Below are 15,191 nucleotides of genomic sequence, written 5' to 3'. Positions count from 1 at the left end.
CAAGGTCAAATTATGGATTCAACATACAAAATGAACCTTATGTGGAACTGATGTGAGCTGCTGCTTCCAGAACAGATTTACCTTCACCTGTCCTTTCTTTATTTTTTCTTCCTGTGTAATGTGCCTGCATCATTAATCTAGTTGATACGAAACGAAGTGCTTTATGAATTTGAAAGTAAGAGTTTTCTTAGTTAGTTAGCAGTTATGGCCTCCACATTAGCACTTGCCATGTAAGATTTTATAGTTATGAGTAATGCTCTGAAAATGTGAATTTAATGGTTGATGGTCAAAATGATGGATAGGAGACTAAAAGTCATTGAATAATAGGACTAGGAATAAAGAATCAAAAAGTCCAGAAAACATGCTAATGCATAAAAGAGGGGTTCTCAAGGGCTATTAAAGGTTGTGGTACAAATGCAGCCTCAGTTTGGGATACACCTACCTTACTGTTTGAAGGTGGGGGTGTATAGCAGGGAAGAACTCCCACTGCTTGCAAGCACTATTCTTGTATTTCAATAGTCTGTTCATGAATATCTATTACTGGCTGTTGCCAGAAGGCATGGTCAGTTGGCTGTACCTGTGGTCTGATGCCATATGGCCTCTTTTGGGCAGATTGAGGTCAAGTAGCTAATACCAACTAATTTAAATACCTATATTATAGTTTAACTTGTGGGATTGTCTATGTTTCTGTTTGTTCTTTGTGTAAAAGGTGAACGAATGTCTCTTGTAAAACCAGAATGTGTTAAATACAGGATAACGGAGAGAGAATGGCTGATTTGTGTTTTTAAAGCTGTTTTATTACAAGTGCAATTTTATTCCTTTAAAGTGCCTCCGCTCTGATACAATGTATTGACAATGTATTTTATTGCAGGCTTTGATGGATTCCAATCTACCTAGGTTACAATTAGAACTGTACAAGGAGATTAAAAAGGTGAGGTTTGCTGCCTTTCACATCCTTCTGCAGTGTACTGTTTAGTGTTTTAGTATATGAGATTGTAGCATTAGTGTAAATAGCATTTTTGTTTGTTGGCTTTTTAAGGTCAAGGTCAAAACATCACTTTTGAAAGATCTCTGACAGCTTAAAATTATTCTACTCAGTTCCTCCCTGTTGGCCCTGTTTATTTAGATTTTTCCACCTCGAAAGCTTATCTGGCAGAAAATGTGTGAGCATTTGGTGTGAACAGCCTTAGTGACTCTACAGTCAAATGAATAAGCATATTAATGATGTTTGCTTCACTGAGTGAGCTGGAATGCATAACTTCAAGGAAAAAGTTGGTGAAAAGCGGGTGGAGGACACTGAAGTTCTTAATCTGCCAAAACTTCATACAGGAATGATGTGACCAAGACCTGAAGTGGTCTGATATAAGCTCTAATTACGTTGCTTTGTAAGTATGTTAAACATACTTACAGCTTATGTAAGAAACACAAGTAAAAATACTGAAGCCCCTCTTTGCACCACAGTGCACAATGTAATACCAGTTATTATGTTGAAGGTTTTTTTATTTTATTAGTGTATGGTTATTAAATAACAAATGCTGTTTTCAGCATGGTATCACTGAAAAGCTTGTTTTGCTTCTATAAACACATAGCAGCTGGTATAAAAGAGGAAATATAGGTGGTGTTAGTCAGACACTAATGTTATTGATTATTATTATATTTCCCTACAATTGATAGAACTTCAGAAAACAAAATAAATAGGAAAAAAAAAAAAAAGTGAATAGTTTTTCTGTAGATGTAGTGGGGTTTTTTTCTTGCTTATGCTGACGGTGTTACCATGAAGCTTTGATACACTAGGAAAAGAAAATAAACAAAACAATTTCTAAACACCTCAGTTCAGTTTTCAGGAGGTCTTGATTTGAGAAGCATTTGGGTAAAGGTAAATAAAGTATGCGCTTTCTCCAAGTAGGGAAGTTATGAATGTGGCATCTCTTAACTTCCATAGTTTACCTCGTTGCCGACAATATTAAGGAGCTCCAATATATCCTCAGGCTCAGAATGTAATCGTGTTCTGGTGCAAATCAGTTGCATTATTGAGGATGGTTATATAGATAAATGGATACTAAAATCAGAATCCAAACCATTATGAAATGATACATGGAATTTTTGAGGTTCATAAGAGCTGAAGGTTATTTACTTACATAGCTCTACTGCTGTCAATTTTGTGCTGTATTTGTATCTCTGCAAGTGTTGCAGTGATTTTTAGATTCTCATATCATCAGTTTCTTTGTTGGTTGATGACTGTGTCTGTGATATTTTAAGCTGATTTCAGCAGAATGGAAATCTCAGACGTTTCCTTCTCTTTTTTTTTGGTTTTTATTATTCATTTTGGGTCAGTTGGAAAATGAGTAATACCAACTATAAAAATAAAGACATTTGCTCCCTTTTGGCTAGAAGAATTTTAGGAATTGTAGACATCTTTTGTTCACATCTAAGTGAAACTGTGTAAGATTGAAGTAATTATAGATACTTTTAGTAAGGATTGGTCTTGCTTGATGAAATATAACAGTTGTACATTCTCTTTAGAATGGTGCTTCCCGAAGTCTGCGTGCTGCGCTGTGGAGATTTGCTGAGCTTGCTCATCTAGTTCGGCCTCAGAAATGCAGGTAAACTCATCTTAGCAATGAATTTTCCAAAGTTTAACAAAATATACACAATAGCAAAGTGTTACAGCTAAGATACTTCTTCCCTCACTGCCTTCCTTAATTCCTGTCTCATTCTCTGTGGATTAGCTTTATTGGATTAGGTGATATTCTTCTAGCAGAACTTTAGTTCTGTGCTGTTTGTGATTCGGTGGGAGAGGGAAGGAAACTTATAAAAACAATGAGTTGTACTTCTTAATTTTCTTTTTGCTTAATATTGTCTACAAATCACTATCATAGCTAATAGATGCATTTTGTATGATTTAGTAATATTAATAATTGAGGGGTATGGAGTGTATGAATTTAAAATGTTTAGGTCATTACAGTTGTTCTTACCTCCAATTTGTTTTTCTCCTTTGTCATTCTTAGACCATACTTAGTGAACCTTTTGCCCTGTTTGACACGAATAAGTAAGAGACCTGAAGAATCCGTACAAGAAACATTAGCTGCAGCAATACCAAAAATCATGGCAGCATTTGGCAATTTTGCAAACGACAATGAGATTAAGGTACCTTCACCGTAGTATTGCTTCCTGATATCTCAAAGCACAGTTAAGCTACTGCTGTTACCAATCAGGTGTTACAGTGGATTGTGTAATAGCTGCATGTGTAAATTAAGGTAAATGTTGTCCTTGTGTGATGGTGATTAAAAAAAATAAAAAAAAAATATTTGCTGACTTCTTAACTCCTCTTCTTTTTTCTTTATCATTAAAAGTAAAGTAACGTATTTTGTTTTTAGGTTTTATTGAAGGCTTTTATAGCTAACCTGAAGTCCAGTTCCCCTACTATCCGTCGAACAGCTGCGGGATCAGCAGTAAGCATCTGTCAGCATTCACGAAGAACGCAGTATTTTTATGCCTGGTTATTGAATGTGCTTTTAGGTAAGATTTGGGAGGGGGGAAATTGCATTTGCTTCAGGTATAAGTAACATGAAATTGTTTTCTCATGTATGATGCTAAACATGACAGTGGTTTTCAGGCAAAAAAGGGATACTTAGGCTATCAGTTACACTGCTAATGCTTTCTTTATATTGTATTGTTGGGCCTATGCTTTAGTCTTAGCTAAGTCTTAAATAATACATAGTTTCAAGTGCTTCTACATTTAAAAATATATATTTAGTTGTTGGATGGTGATGTGGTCTTTTTGTTTTAAAGAAACTATTAAAAAATGATGTATTAAAATTAACCATTGTCAATAAGTTTATTCTCTTCTTACCTCCAGGCTTGTTGGTTCCTGTAGAAGATGATCATCCTACACTTTTAATTTTGGGTGTTTTACTTACACTAAGGTATCTCATACCTTTATTGCAACAACAAGTAAAGGATACCAGCCTGAAAGGCAGTTTTGGTGTAACAAGGAAAGAAGCAGAGATTTCACCTTCACCAGAACAGCTTGTACAGGTAAAACTTACGAGGAATAAATAACCTGGGAAGTATTCGGAGTAGAGTGGGAGGAAAATGTTTCATGTAGTATGATGAAATGCTAGCTTGGCATTGAACATTTCAGGCTCTTCATGTTGGTAACTGCTGTTTGGAATTCCTGGTAAATTATTTTGATAACAGGAAGTATGAGAAGAATGCTTGTTTGGTGCTTCTGAATAAGCCAGTGAGCTTCATTAACATTAAAGCATTGTTTGGTGTGATTGTTCCTTCTCTAACAATAATAGGCAAATGTCTTAATGGAGGCTTCTATTGAGGAAGTTAAATGGCTAGATTTAAATAATCTTTTCCCTAAGAAAAGTGTGATGAAGATTAGATACGCCCTATCTGCCATTTTTAATGAGATTTTAAGTGGTATGTGAGAGCAAATATAGTATGTTGTGTCTTTACTGAAACTCAGCTCAGTATTTCATTGTTATCAGGTTTACGAGTTGACTCTGCATTACACTCAGCATCAGGACCATAATGTTGTGACTGGAGCTTTAGAATTACTGCAGCAGCTCTTTAGAACACCACCACCTGAACTTCTCCATGCCTTGACTGCTTTAGGTGGCATTGCACAGGTCAGTGTATCCAAAGATGAATCTGCCATCAGGAACCGCAGTGGGAGCATAGTGGAGCTCATCGGTAAGATGTATTTTCAGTAATTGGAGTTAATCTTGAGATGATGACAGGCTCTTTCCTTGTTGTAATCTGAAAGTATGAAGTATAAAATAGAAAGTGTAAAAGCATACATAGCATTTTTCCAGGTACAGGATAAGATCCCCTGCCATCCTCCCCTTTAAGTGGGTGTCCATCTGTTGAGTAATGAGAACCTCCAAAGTCAATATTTTTGTTGCTGTTTTCTTATTTTCACAGAGCCAGTTAACAGCGTTATTTTTTTTCCCCACAATGTTTATGTTTTTTTCACTAAGCACCTGAAAACTGTGATTCATAGAAAGCTCATCTGACCAGAATTTATGTATTAACTGTATGTACTAACTAAGAGTTTTGTGCTGAATAAGAAAACCAGCATGAAACTAAAGCATGACCTTAGTTTACCCATAACTTTTAAAATCAATTATTAATGTTCTAGTCTATGAAGTGCATGTTCTTAAGACTGTCTTTTAACTGCTACTTACCCGTTTCAAAAGAATCAGTCTCTGACTGGATTTCTATAAGGACTTCTTTGGACTATCAGATCATTCTAGTATTGCTGCTCTTAGAAGGTAATTCATTAGCCAGGAACAAACAATCATAGCAGTGAAATTAATAACACTTTTTTTGTTTAAAAAGCAAACTTTGCTTAATTTGGATAGAAAATAAAGAAGTCATTTGATGGTGCATGATGCCAAAAAAAACCCCAAAAAACAACAAAACAAAAAAAAAACCCACTCAACAAACTTAATAAGCATCAAGTTTGCTTTTTTCTCCTGGCTTTGTATTTTTTTGTATTTCCCATCTGTGGCCGTTAGAATTCCTTCACGATTGCAGCAACTCTCTCTTTGCCCTGATATGTTACTTTCTGTGATTTGCAGCTGGAGGGGGGTCTTCATGCAGCCCTGTTCTTGCAAGAAAGCATAAAGGTGATTATTTCCAAAATCAAATTTTTAATTACATTCTTCTCTGACTTTTTATTTCCTCTCCCATTTCATTGTCTTGCTGAGCTCTGGTATTCATTCACAAATGCCTTCCTGTTATCAGCTGACCTCAATCACCATGAATCTTAAAATAATTCTGATGTGATTTCTGATGGTTACAACCAAGACATTCTAAAATTATTCACAGCTCATTCTTGTTTTTGCTGTAGCACCCTAGCGAAATTATGATGATAAATACTGATGAAATTTCAATTGTTTAAGAGCATGTTTAGAAGTATTCAATGTGGGCATTCTTCCCTTTGTCAGTAATACTTAACCTTTAATGTAACTGACAGAACCATTAACCTTCCTGTTTTTGGTAGGCATATTTTCTTGTTTCACTAATGCATGTGTATGTTTGCATGCTTTGATATGATACTTTTTGATTAATTTTTTTGACCTGTCATCGATAACTAGGAGTACTCATTCTGTGTTTTATTGTGCATATTTTCATTTCTTTAGCAAACAACACATTTAGCAGGACTTGAAAAAATAAGTCTTACTCTGAAATATTATTTCAGTGACTGTGTGAGAGTCAGTACAAGCACAGTATGCAGACAGGTGTTGAATACTTTGAAAAGGTAAACTTCAGGGAAAGGTAGTTTAAAAGTAAATAGGATTAAACAGTCTGAAAGGACTGTTCTAGTACCTAGCTTACTTTTATTTCTTCAAATATGTCCTTCCATCTTTGTGTGCGAGGAATCTATGCTTTATTGCTCAAACAGTATACCTAAATATGTAATACAGAGTAGAGCTGAATGAAGTGGAATATTTATCACTGCATCAATGCGTAGTCCTTTGGAAACAGCAGAGTGAATGAAAAGTTGCTTTTGAATATAGGTATTGCTGCAGCATCCCAAGGTGAGACAGAATACAACAAATCAGAATAACAGAATAGAATCATAGAATCACTCAATTTGGAAATGACCTGGAAATCTGTGATGCTCACATTGGAACTCATCTTTTCCATATATATTCAGTTATACCGCTTCAGAACATCTTTATTTTTGAGCATCTGGCCTATGCTGGTTTGTTTGTTTCAACTTCAGAAAATTATTTTCAAGGAAGGCTGAAAACTCGTTTTTCAATGAAATAATACGTTCTGTATCTTAACTGGTTTTTATTTGTTTGCTTCAGAGGAACATTATACTGTGGCTTGTTCTATAAACTGATGTAAACACAAAAATGTAATATGCCCCAATTAGTGTTTTTCAATGTCCTTCTTTCACTCACTTTAAAGGTGATCAGCTGAGGAAAACAAGAAAACTGGTTTGTTTCAGTGGAATGGATATGAATGTGGGAAAGAATAGAGAATAATGCGTTATTTTTCATGCTCTGGGAATTCTTAGCAGACTTTTACCCATTCTTGTGGAAGTGAGCAGTTCTCAATAATTGCTGTGTTGTTTTGCACAGAACATACCCAGAAATTTCATGTTACCTTTCTGCCTTACATACAGGTTTGAATAGCATAAGATATACTTTTGTAGAGGAAGACAAAAGTTGTGCAGTTGTGATAGAGAAATTAATATAGAAATCTATTAATGCTTTTTTCTACTGATTACTTATATGTAATATAAAACAGTCCATCTACAATTGCCAGAGCAATGATATCTTGGACCTCTGAGCAAATGGGTTGTAACACCTCAGTTGTTCCCTTTTTTCTGTAGAGCTGTATCTCTGTTTTACTCAAGCAGTGAGCATCTGCAGGTATCTTTCTCTCTCTAGTGCCTCTATTTTAAATATACATTAAACTGTGAGTAAAAGGACTCTAAGCTGATTGTATTCGGCTATAAGTGGTTCTCATTCTTCCTATGGCAAAAGCCTCTCTTAAGATTTTTGCCATAGTGGCTCCTGTATCTTAGTGGATTTTGTCTGCTTATGTTGTCTTGTGCTTCTTCTCCTGAGCATTTTCCATTCTTTTATCATTGGAATTTCAGGCTCCAACCTGAGAGTAGCCTTTGACTGATGATTTTAGTTGCCTTAAAGAAAGAGGCTATTTTGTCTGTGGTGCTTATTGTCCCTCTGAGTTGAGGGCAGACATCCAGATGCCTTTGTAATGTGACATACTTGAAGAAATTAGTGGGATTTTAAGCAGTCCACAAAAATAAACGAGTAAATAAAGATATAAGTGGTTTCCTGAGTGGTTAGACCATTCAGTAGAATTACTTAGCTGTGATTCTTCATAGCTGTTTCTTTCCTGACTAGATAATGAGGGACTGGATCTTTGCTTTCCTTATTCCTTTCTCTTTTCAATTTGTTGCCTTTCATAGCTTTGAAAAAATATTTAAAAGTTTATCACAAATATCTTCAACTGTAACTCTGGAAAGCTGTAGACCTCTTTCTTCCATCACTTCTCAGGTAAAATACTTCTTGGTGAAGAAGAAGGTTTGGAAGATGATTCTGAAACTCGATCAGATGTCAGCGCTGCATCGTTTGCAGGTAGTTTTCTTCTAGTGTTGCATCAATCCATGTTACTTTGTTATAAAACATTTCTTTTAGTGTAGGTACATAAAATACAGAAGTCTGTTTGATAACTACTAAGTGGATTGGCACTCAGAGGATGTGATAACCTTAAATGCTCTTATATATATAACTTTAATATATACTTATGTAATTAAGTTGACTGCCTATTTTTTTTTTAAAGTATCATTATGCTACTGGTATAGATGTAGTGGAGTAAAGCTGAGGAAGGAGATGCCTTAAAGGTGATTTCCTCTCTACCGTAGTTACGAATTCTCCTTAGCCTAGTTTAATATAGGACATCATATTTTAGCGTCCATATAGAGTAAAACCATTGATTTGCTCTGAAATATCTGTTTTGCAGCTTCTGTGAAAGGCGAGATAACCAGTGAACTAGCTTCGTCATCGGGTGTATCAACAGCTGGGTCAGTAGGGAGTTCAGCTGCTGATCCTACCGGACACGATATCATTACTGAACAGCCACGTTCTCAACATACGTTGCAGTCAGACTCTGTAGACCTGTCAAGCTGTGATTTGACAAGTACAGCTACTGAAGGGGAAGATGATGATGTGCTTAGTCGAAGCTCTAGCCAGATCAGTGCTGTCCAATCAGATCCCACTATGGACTTGAATGATGGTACACAGGCTTCCTCACCAATTAGTGATAGCTCTCAGACTACTACTGAAGGTCCAGACTCTGCTGTAACCCCTTCGGACAGTTCTGAAATTGTAAGTGTGCAACGGGCAGAGGGGGGATCCCCTTCTACTGAGGGTCCTGACATATCTCAGAGCTCTTCCCTGGAGGGCCCAGACTTGGATTCCTCTACTTATTCGTCTTCTACTTTTCCATCTTCAACTAATAACAGTGGAAAGGTCAGCAGCTCACACCCTTTTTGGAGAGCTTGACCTCCTTTTAACACTTTCAATTCAGCTATAATTAAAAGTTAAAATATCAGCAATCTGTTCAGTGTATAGGTCATATGAAGACAAGCATCAACAGTTTTCCACTCATTGGAAGAATGTGAACATTAAAGGCCTGATATAAATATGTTCTCTTAACCTTCAATTTATATAGATACATTAATAATTGTTTTGGTGCAGAAGGACTAACGGAAGTGTTAAAGGGTGAACAGAATTTGGAATGCTAGAGGACTATTTTTGGAACCTAATGCTTCATATTGTTTTCTGCTTCTGCTTTTTCACTTGACAACACAACACATTTTTATTCTATCTTAAAAATTTCTCCTATACTAGATGTATGTTGCATGATTTACTAGTGAAGCAGTTAAGAATCTAATAAACAGCTGAAGTATGCATAAAATATAGCTATGGTATGAAATTAAGCTCTCTGTTAGGCAAGTGCATTATGAGGTTGTAAATTAAAAAAAATATATAACTATTTGAAGCTAGAGAAGAAAATGCATTAGGGGGATAACTTGAAATTTCTTCCGGGCTGTGAGTTCTCCCCCTCAAGTTTCCAAACCTTTGTCTTAGGTTTACAGGCAGCATCGTAAGTGTAGTGGTCTAATACCTAAAAAAATAGTAAGTTTACAGTTTAGACAAGCAAATATTCCTGCAAATGTGAGTGTACAAGATCCAAAAGAGTGATGATAATTGCACTTGGGATGAAATTTAGGCAGTGCAGATGCCAAAGTGAGCAGACATCCATTGGCAAGTTAGATTTGTTGATTAGTTGACAACTTGTGCATCTTGCAGATTCTTTCCACTGCTTTATATGTCACTTTGTGTATGATTTAATAACTGTAATGACAAATACACATATATATATGTGTGTGTGTTTTTTTTACCTGACTGACAGACTTTAGTGGCATCCCTTTTACCTACATGTGGGCCTTTTAATTAATGATTTCCTGGAGCTTGTAAGATCAGGAAGTAACCAAAGAAGCATATTGGTTTTTTTTTATCTTCTTTTTACTGTCTTCTGTTATGTTTTTAAATTTTTTGGCTCTTGTGATTACTTTCCTCAAATACCTGCTGTCTATAAACTGCACTGGTATAAAGGATTAAAATCCTTTTCAAATGTGTCAGTTTTGGCACTCTGATTTAGAATGAGGGAATAGATATATATTCAGACTCGCTTGTCTTTCTTTTGTTTAGTTTTCTCTACACTTTGTATCCTCAGTTTGATTTTTGTGTATTCAAGACAAGAGAGGTTATGGAGAGTTTGGCAGCATGGTGCAAGGTCAGATTGTGACAGTGAAGCTGTTAGTTGTGGTTTGTAACTAGTAAGTTAGAGGGACAACTGTGTTTAAAATAAGGAGACAGGGCTGTGGATAAAGTAACTCGCTTACATGTTCAGCCTTCTCAGTGCTAACATCCAAGTTCTTGACTTGACTGGAAGACTATAAGATGCAATGATTCTGTTGTAGCTCCCCTCCCTCCTCCAACATTTGAGCTGCTCTGGGGCCTGCACGCAGCTGTACACTAACGTATGAGGCTCACATTTGCTTTCAGATTATTTCTAGATTACTAACACTGCATGTTTAAACATTGTTACTGTGTGTTAAGCTAAGTTATTATAAGTCCTATCTTTATACTCTGTAGGTTTTGGATGGTGCTGAAGGACAGTATTCTGGAATGCAAATTGGACAGCTGCAGGATGAGGAAGATGAAGCTGCAAATATTCTCCAGGATGATTCATCAGAGTCTTTCAGAAGTTCTTCTATTGGTATGTTGATAAATAAAGGGGGAAAAAAAGAAAAGATAGAAACATCTTTGGGGTAGATGTTACAGGTGAATCTGTTGTTTTTGCATTCACTGAAATGAATGTGAAAAATGAACAACTAGATCAAAATGAACTTCTCATGCTTCTAGTGAATAACTTGTTTTGATCATTGCTAATTTATTTTTCATGTTTTATAATGAAGTTCATTCCAGGTGCTTTTAATTTGCATCTAAAATGGTATTTTATGAATTGCCTTTTTTTCTAAAGCTCTTCAGCAGCCTCACCTGTTGAAAACCATGAGCCATAGTAGGCAGCCTTCTGATAGCAGTGTTGATAGATTTCCATCAAAAGAAGATGCAGTGGAACCTATTGATCATGAAAATAAGGTGAGAAAGTGATCTTGTTTAAAGTATAAAGCAACTAAGGTTAAAAAAAAAAGTTTGTGATTGTGTAAATCGGCGATGAGCATGGGTAGCTTGTACATATAGGATGCTTCATTATAAGTCAAAGCAAAAAACATTAAATAATAAATCTGAGTTTCATTGTCATACAAAGATCATTGTATGGTGTCAAAAAGTAGTTTTATCAAACTCCTCCAGATATACACAACAAGTCTTGAGTAATTTCTATAATTTATTATTTCTATAATTAAACTATGTTAAACTCTGATTCTTGAGACAAGCTTCTTGAAAGCATTAAGTTTAAAGAGCTTATTTTGGAATATGTAAAAAATGTATTTCATATTTTAACCTCTGAAATTTTGTGAGTGTGCAGTACTTCTAAATCAAGTTGTGCTTAATGTTTTATGTAAATCAAAAATTGATTTCTATCTCCATAAATCTTGTGATTTGTTTTTGTTAGCCCTCCAGGGTAAAAGGAGACATAGGTCACTACACCGATGGAAATTCTGCGCCCTTAGTACACTGTGTCAGACTTCTGTCAGCCTCTTTTCTGCTTACTGGGGAGAAAGGAGGTAATTTTCTCTTCAGTCTCATAATGGTTCTGATGCAGATGTTCATCTAGACAGCAGAGAAACCTAGAAACACTTATGCAGTTTTTATAGTGAGTCCCATTTTGAATGATTTGACGTACAAAGTGTTGCTGTAATTTTCTTGTCTTAATACTTAATTATATCTACTGTTTGTAAACTCTTGATAAATAAACGTAAGGGGCTATTGCATCTTTGCACCTTTCTGTGGGACCATCAGTTTATAGGTTGTGCGGACTTGGAAAACCAGCCTAATAATCAGTATGGGTTTTCAGTTGTTAGTTAAGTGCTCAGTTTTTTGTCTCAAAAATATTAATACCTAAAAGCTAAACAGTCAAAGTTCATTCTGCAGAAACTCCTAAGAACAAGTTTAGAAGACCACAGTTCTAATATTTTTACAGTAGTTTGTTTATATTGCCTAATTGGTGATACGTAAACCAAGACACGTAGTATCTTTATTTAGCTTTACCTGTTAGCTGTGCTTCCATTCAGTGATGTTTGTTTTTTAAAATATACTCCAAGTTAGTAAGGTGATTGTCCCTACTTATGCTTGGGAAATGTACCTCCAGGAATTAAATTATTTCGGTATAAGAAAGCAGATAATTGAGTTAAGGTTTTTTATGATACATGCACTTGTTTTAGTTTCTTCACTGGGAAGTCTGTCACAGGTACATGTTTTTGTGTCGTTATGACTAAAGTGAGCATCTCAGGTCTCCTTGTTCTATTTCTAACCTATTAGTTGTTAATTGCTCTGCTAATGTACTATTCCTGGAAAGGCAGCATAGCAGCTGCATTCTCAGCACTGAAGGAAGTGAACTGGAAGTGGGGGATTACTGTCATTATTTATTTTACCCTCTTCTTCCCACCCACCAAAATAAATAAATAAATGTCCACTACCACTGATAAGCTGGAAGTACTTGCTCTGGCCTCAATATCTTTTTCTGTTTTATTCAGACTATAAGCTATTTGTATTACAGAGAGTTACTAATTAATTTAAAAAACAATTTAGGAAGATTTTCAATATTTTATTTTCCTTTTATTAGCTTTAGTTCCAGATAGAGATGTGAGAGTCAGTGTAAAAGCCTTGGCAGTAAGTTGTGTTGGAGCAGCTGTTGCCCTTCATCCTGAGTCTTTCTTCAGCAAACTGTATAAAACACCCCTTGAAGCAATGGGAGAAGACTATGGTATGTTGTGATTCAGATCTTTTTAAATAATATGTTATAATATATATGGGTTTTCAAAAGAACAAAGCAGCTTCAATACTGAAAACTCTTTAAATCCAGATGTTGCATCAGTTTGTACTAATTCACTGTGCTAACGGTGTCTGTTGCAGAGCCACTGGAAATAGTTTTATTGAAAATAACACACAGTTTCCACGTCAGTGCCTAATGTGAGATTATTATTCATTCTTTTCATGGGAGTGGAAGAACTGCACTGTTTCAGACTAGTAAAAGTTAGTTTAACACAACTGCTACATAGAAGCTGTTTATTTCTTGCATGTCTTCTTCTAATTTATTTCATTTTAATTTATAGATTATTTCATTATTCGTTTTTATGAATTAAAATATAATCTTAAAAATGATACAGTGTAGTCAGTACAGAATTGGATGATTCAGCTGTTTTCATGCCGATAGTGGTAAAACTGGGGTATTGACCAAAACATTTTCTTAGATTCCCCAGAGCATTTTGGTCTTGATTGCAATACAACATCAGATTTAGATTAGCTATTAGGAGGAATTTTTTACTCATGGGGTGGTCAAGCACTGGCATGGGCTGCACAGAGAAGTTGTGGATGCCCCATCCTGGGAGGTGTTCAAGACCAGGTTGGACAGGTGGGCCCTGGGTGGCCTGATCTAGTGGGTGGCAACCCTGTCTAGGGCAATTGGAACTGGATGGGCCTTAAGGTTCCACCCAAGCCAATCTATGATTTTCTGATATGACTGATCAGTAATTTTTAGATACAGTAGTTGGGATGAGTGGTGTGATTAATATGTTTAATATGTTGAAGAGATCTGTGTAAGTTAGACCAAAGAAAGGCTCACTGAGGAGACATGCTGGTGTTGATGTATGTGGTCAGTACTGAAACATTTTTAGGGATCATATGAGTCTAAGAGAAGTGTCTTTAAAATAAAGTAGTTGTAAATTGTTTTCCTAGAGGAGCAGTATGTATCAGATATTCTGAACTATATTGACCATGGAGATCCCCAGATTAGAGGAGCTACTGCTATTCTCTGTGGAACGATCATCAATTCTATTCTACTCAAATCACGCTTTGATGTGGAGAAATGGCTTGTAAATGTCAGAAGCTCAACAGGTAACAATTTTTTTTTTAAGTGTATCTCTTCTTTTCTGTAACCAAAATATCCTTTTGTTTCATTATTCTGAATTCTTTTTTCTTAGGAAATCTCTTTTCCTTGGTAGACTGCATACCTCTATTACAGAAAACACTGAAAGATGAGTCCTCTGTTACATGCAAGCTGGCTTGTACAGCTGTGAGGGTAAGCAGAAGTAAATTATCTATTCACAGTACAATGCAGATCACAGGGACATTATTCACTGTCTGGGATCCACTGTTCTCAGGTGTATGCAGGAACAAACAGATAGAAAATAATAATGTTGGTAGATCGTGTAGCAGTATAATGTGAAGACAATATCTTGAGTAATGTTAAATGTACAGGTATGAGCTGTAATGTTAAGTTAATCAACAGTAGGGTGAGCGTGTTAAGTATAAAGATTATCTAGGCTTGGCAGGGAAGTATGAATGTCTATCAACTGGATTATTCTCTATTTGGAAATCAAAGAAGAAATGAGAATAATGACAAGTGAAATAATGATTGCTTTCTGATATAATTAAAAATTTAAACTGAGTTCTTAGAAAAATAATTGCTGTAAAATGGGTGAATGATCTTTCAGGCAATTGTTAAAATAGAAATGATAGCTGAATTTATGAGTTCAAGTTACAGCATGAGAATTTTATTTCTGTAATAAAATTGGTGCAAATTTTCTTGTTAAAAAGCAAAGTGATATTTCCTTGAGGAATTTTCCAAAAATACTGCAAAAAATAGGAAAATGAGGACAAAATAAAGACCAAGGGAAATTAATACACCAGGGAAAGGCACTGTGTGACTGTATTCCAGCTTAGGGGTCAGTGAGACAAAGTGTGGCTTTTAGTGCAGTGTGTTTATTTGGTGGATGAAATGATTTCATGAGATAAGGGGACTCTGTGGCGCATCTGAGAGGTTTTTCAACTATGGAATAGTGCTATCCCTTTAACTAACTGTTTCATGATCTCATTATTTACGTGTAGTGATTTGATTTGTGATTTAGTTTGATTTTAGAAGACCAGTAGGTATTGCTCAAT

At 35.6% G+C, this 15,191-nt stretch overlaps 1 protein-coding gene across 4 annotated transcripts in view; it reads left to right on the top strand.

Annotated features, from left to right (window-relative positions):
- Window positions 1-15,191, top strand: part of HTT (huntingtin) — a 68,779-nt gene that overhangs the window by 5,917 nt on the left and 47,671 nt on the right. For 3 of the 4 annotated variants that reach the window (XR_001555253.2, XM_015862634.2, XM_032444074.1), the window contains exons 4-18: window positions 872-931; window positions 2,524-2,603; window positions 3,009-3,147; window positions 3,378-3,519; window positions 3,860-4,038; window positions 4,500-4,704; window positions 5,595-5,642; window positions 8,055-8,135; window positions 8,521-8,885; window positions 10,722-10,845; window positions 11,110-11,228; window positions 11,704-11,815; window positions 12,874-13,014; window positions 13,986-14,144; window positions 14,231-14,328. Coding sequence is in view for 3 of the 4 variants with exons in the window: in XM_015862634.2 (XP_015718120.1) it covers window positions 872-931; window positions 2,524-2,603; window positions 3,009-3,147; window positions 3,378-3,519; window positions 3,860-4,038; window positions 4,500-4,704; window positions 5,595-5,642; window positions 8,055-8,135; window positions 8,521-8,885; window positions 10,722-10,845; window positions 11,110-11,228; window positions 11,704-11,815; window positions 12,874-13,014; window positions 13,986-14,144; window positions 14,231-14,328 (2,052 nt within the window). In the remaining variant the exon portion in view is untranslated. The remainder of the gene's footprint in view (window positions 1-871; window positions 932-2,523; window positions 2,604-3,008; window positions 3,148-3,377; window positions 3,520-3,859; window positions 4,039-4,499; window positions 4,705-5,594; window positions 5,643-8,054; window positions 8,136-8,520; window positions 8,886-10,721; window positions 10,846-11,109; window positions 11,229-11,703; window positions 11,816-12,873; window positions 13,015-13,985; window positions 14,145-14,230; window positions 14,329-15,191) is intronic. The other variant, XM_015862635.2, reaches the window with a different exon arrangement.

This window comes from Coturnix japonica, chromosome 4 (assembly GCF_001577835.2).
Source record: "Coturnix japonica isolate 7356 chromosome 4, Coturnix japonica 2.1, whole genome shotgun sequence".
Taxonomy (NCBI): Eukaryota; Metazoa; Chordata; class Aves; order Galliformes; family Phasianidae; genus Coturnix; species Coturnix japonica.
Note: the sequence above shows the minus strand (reverse complement) of the source record. Positions and strands in the feature narration are given on the sequence as shown.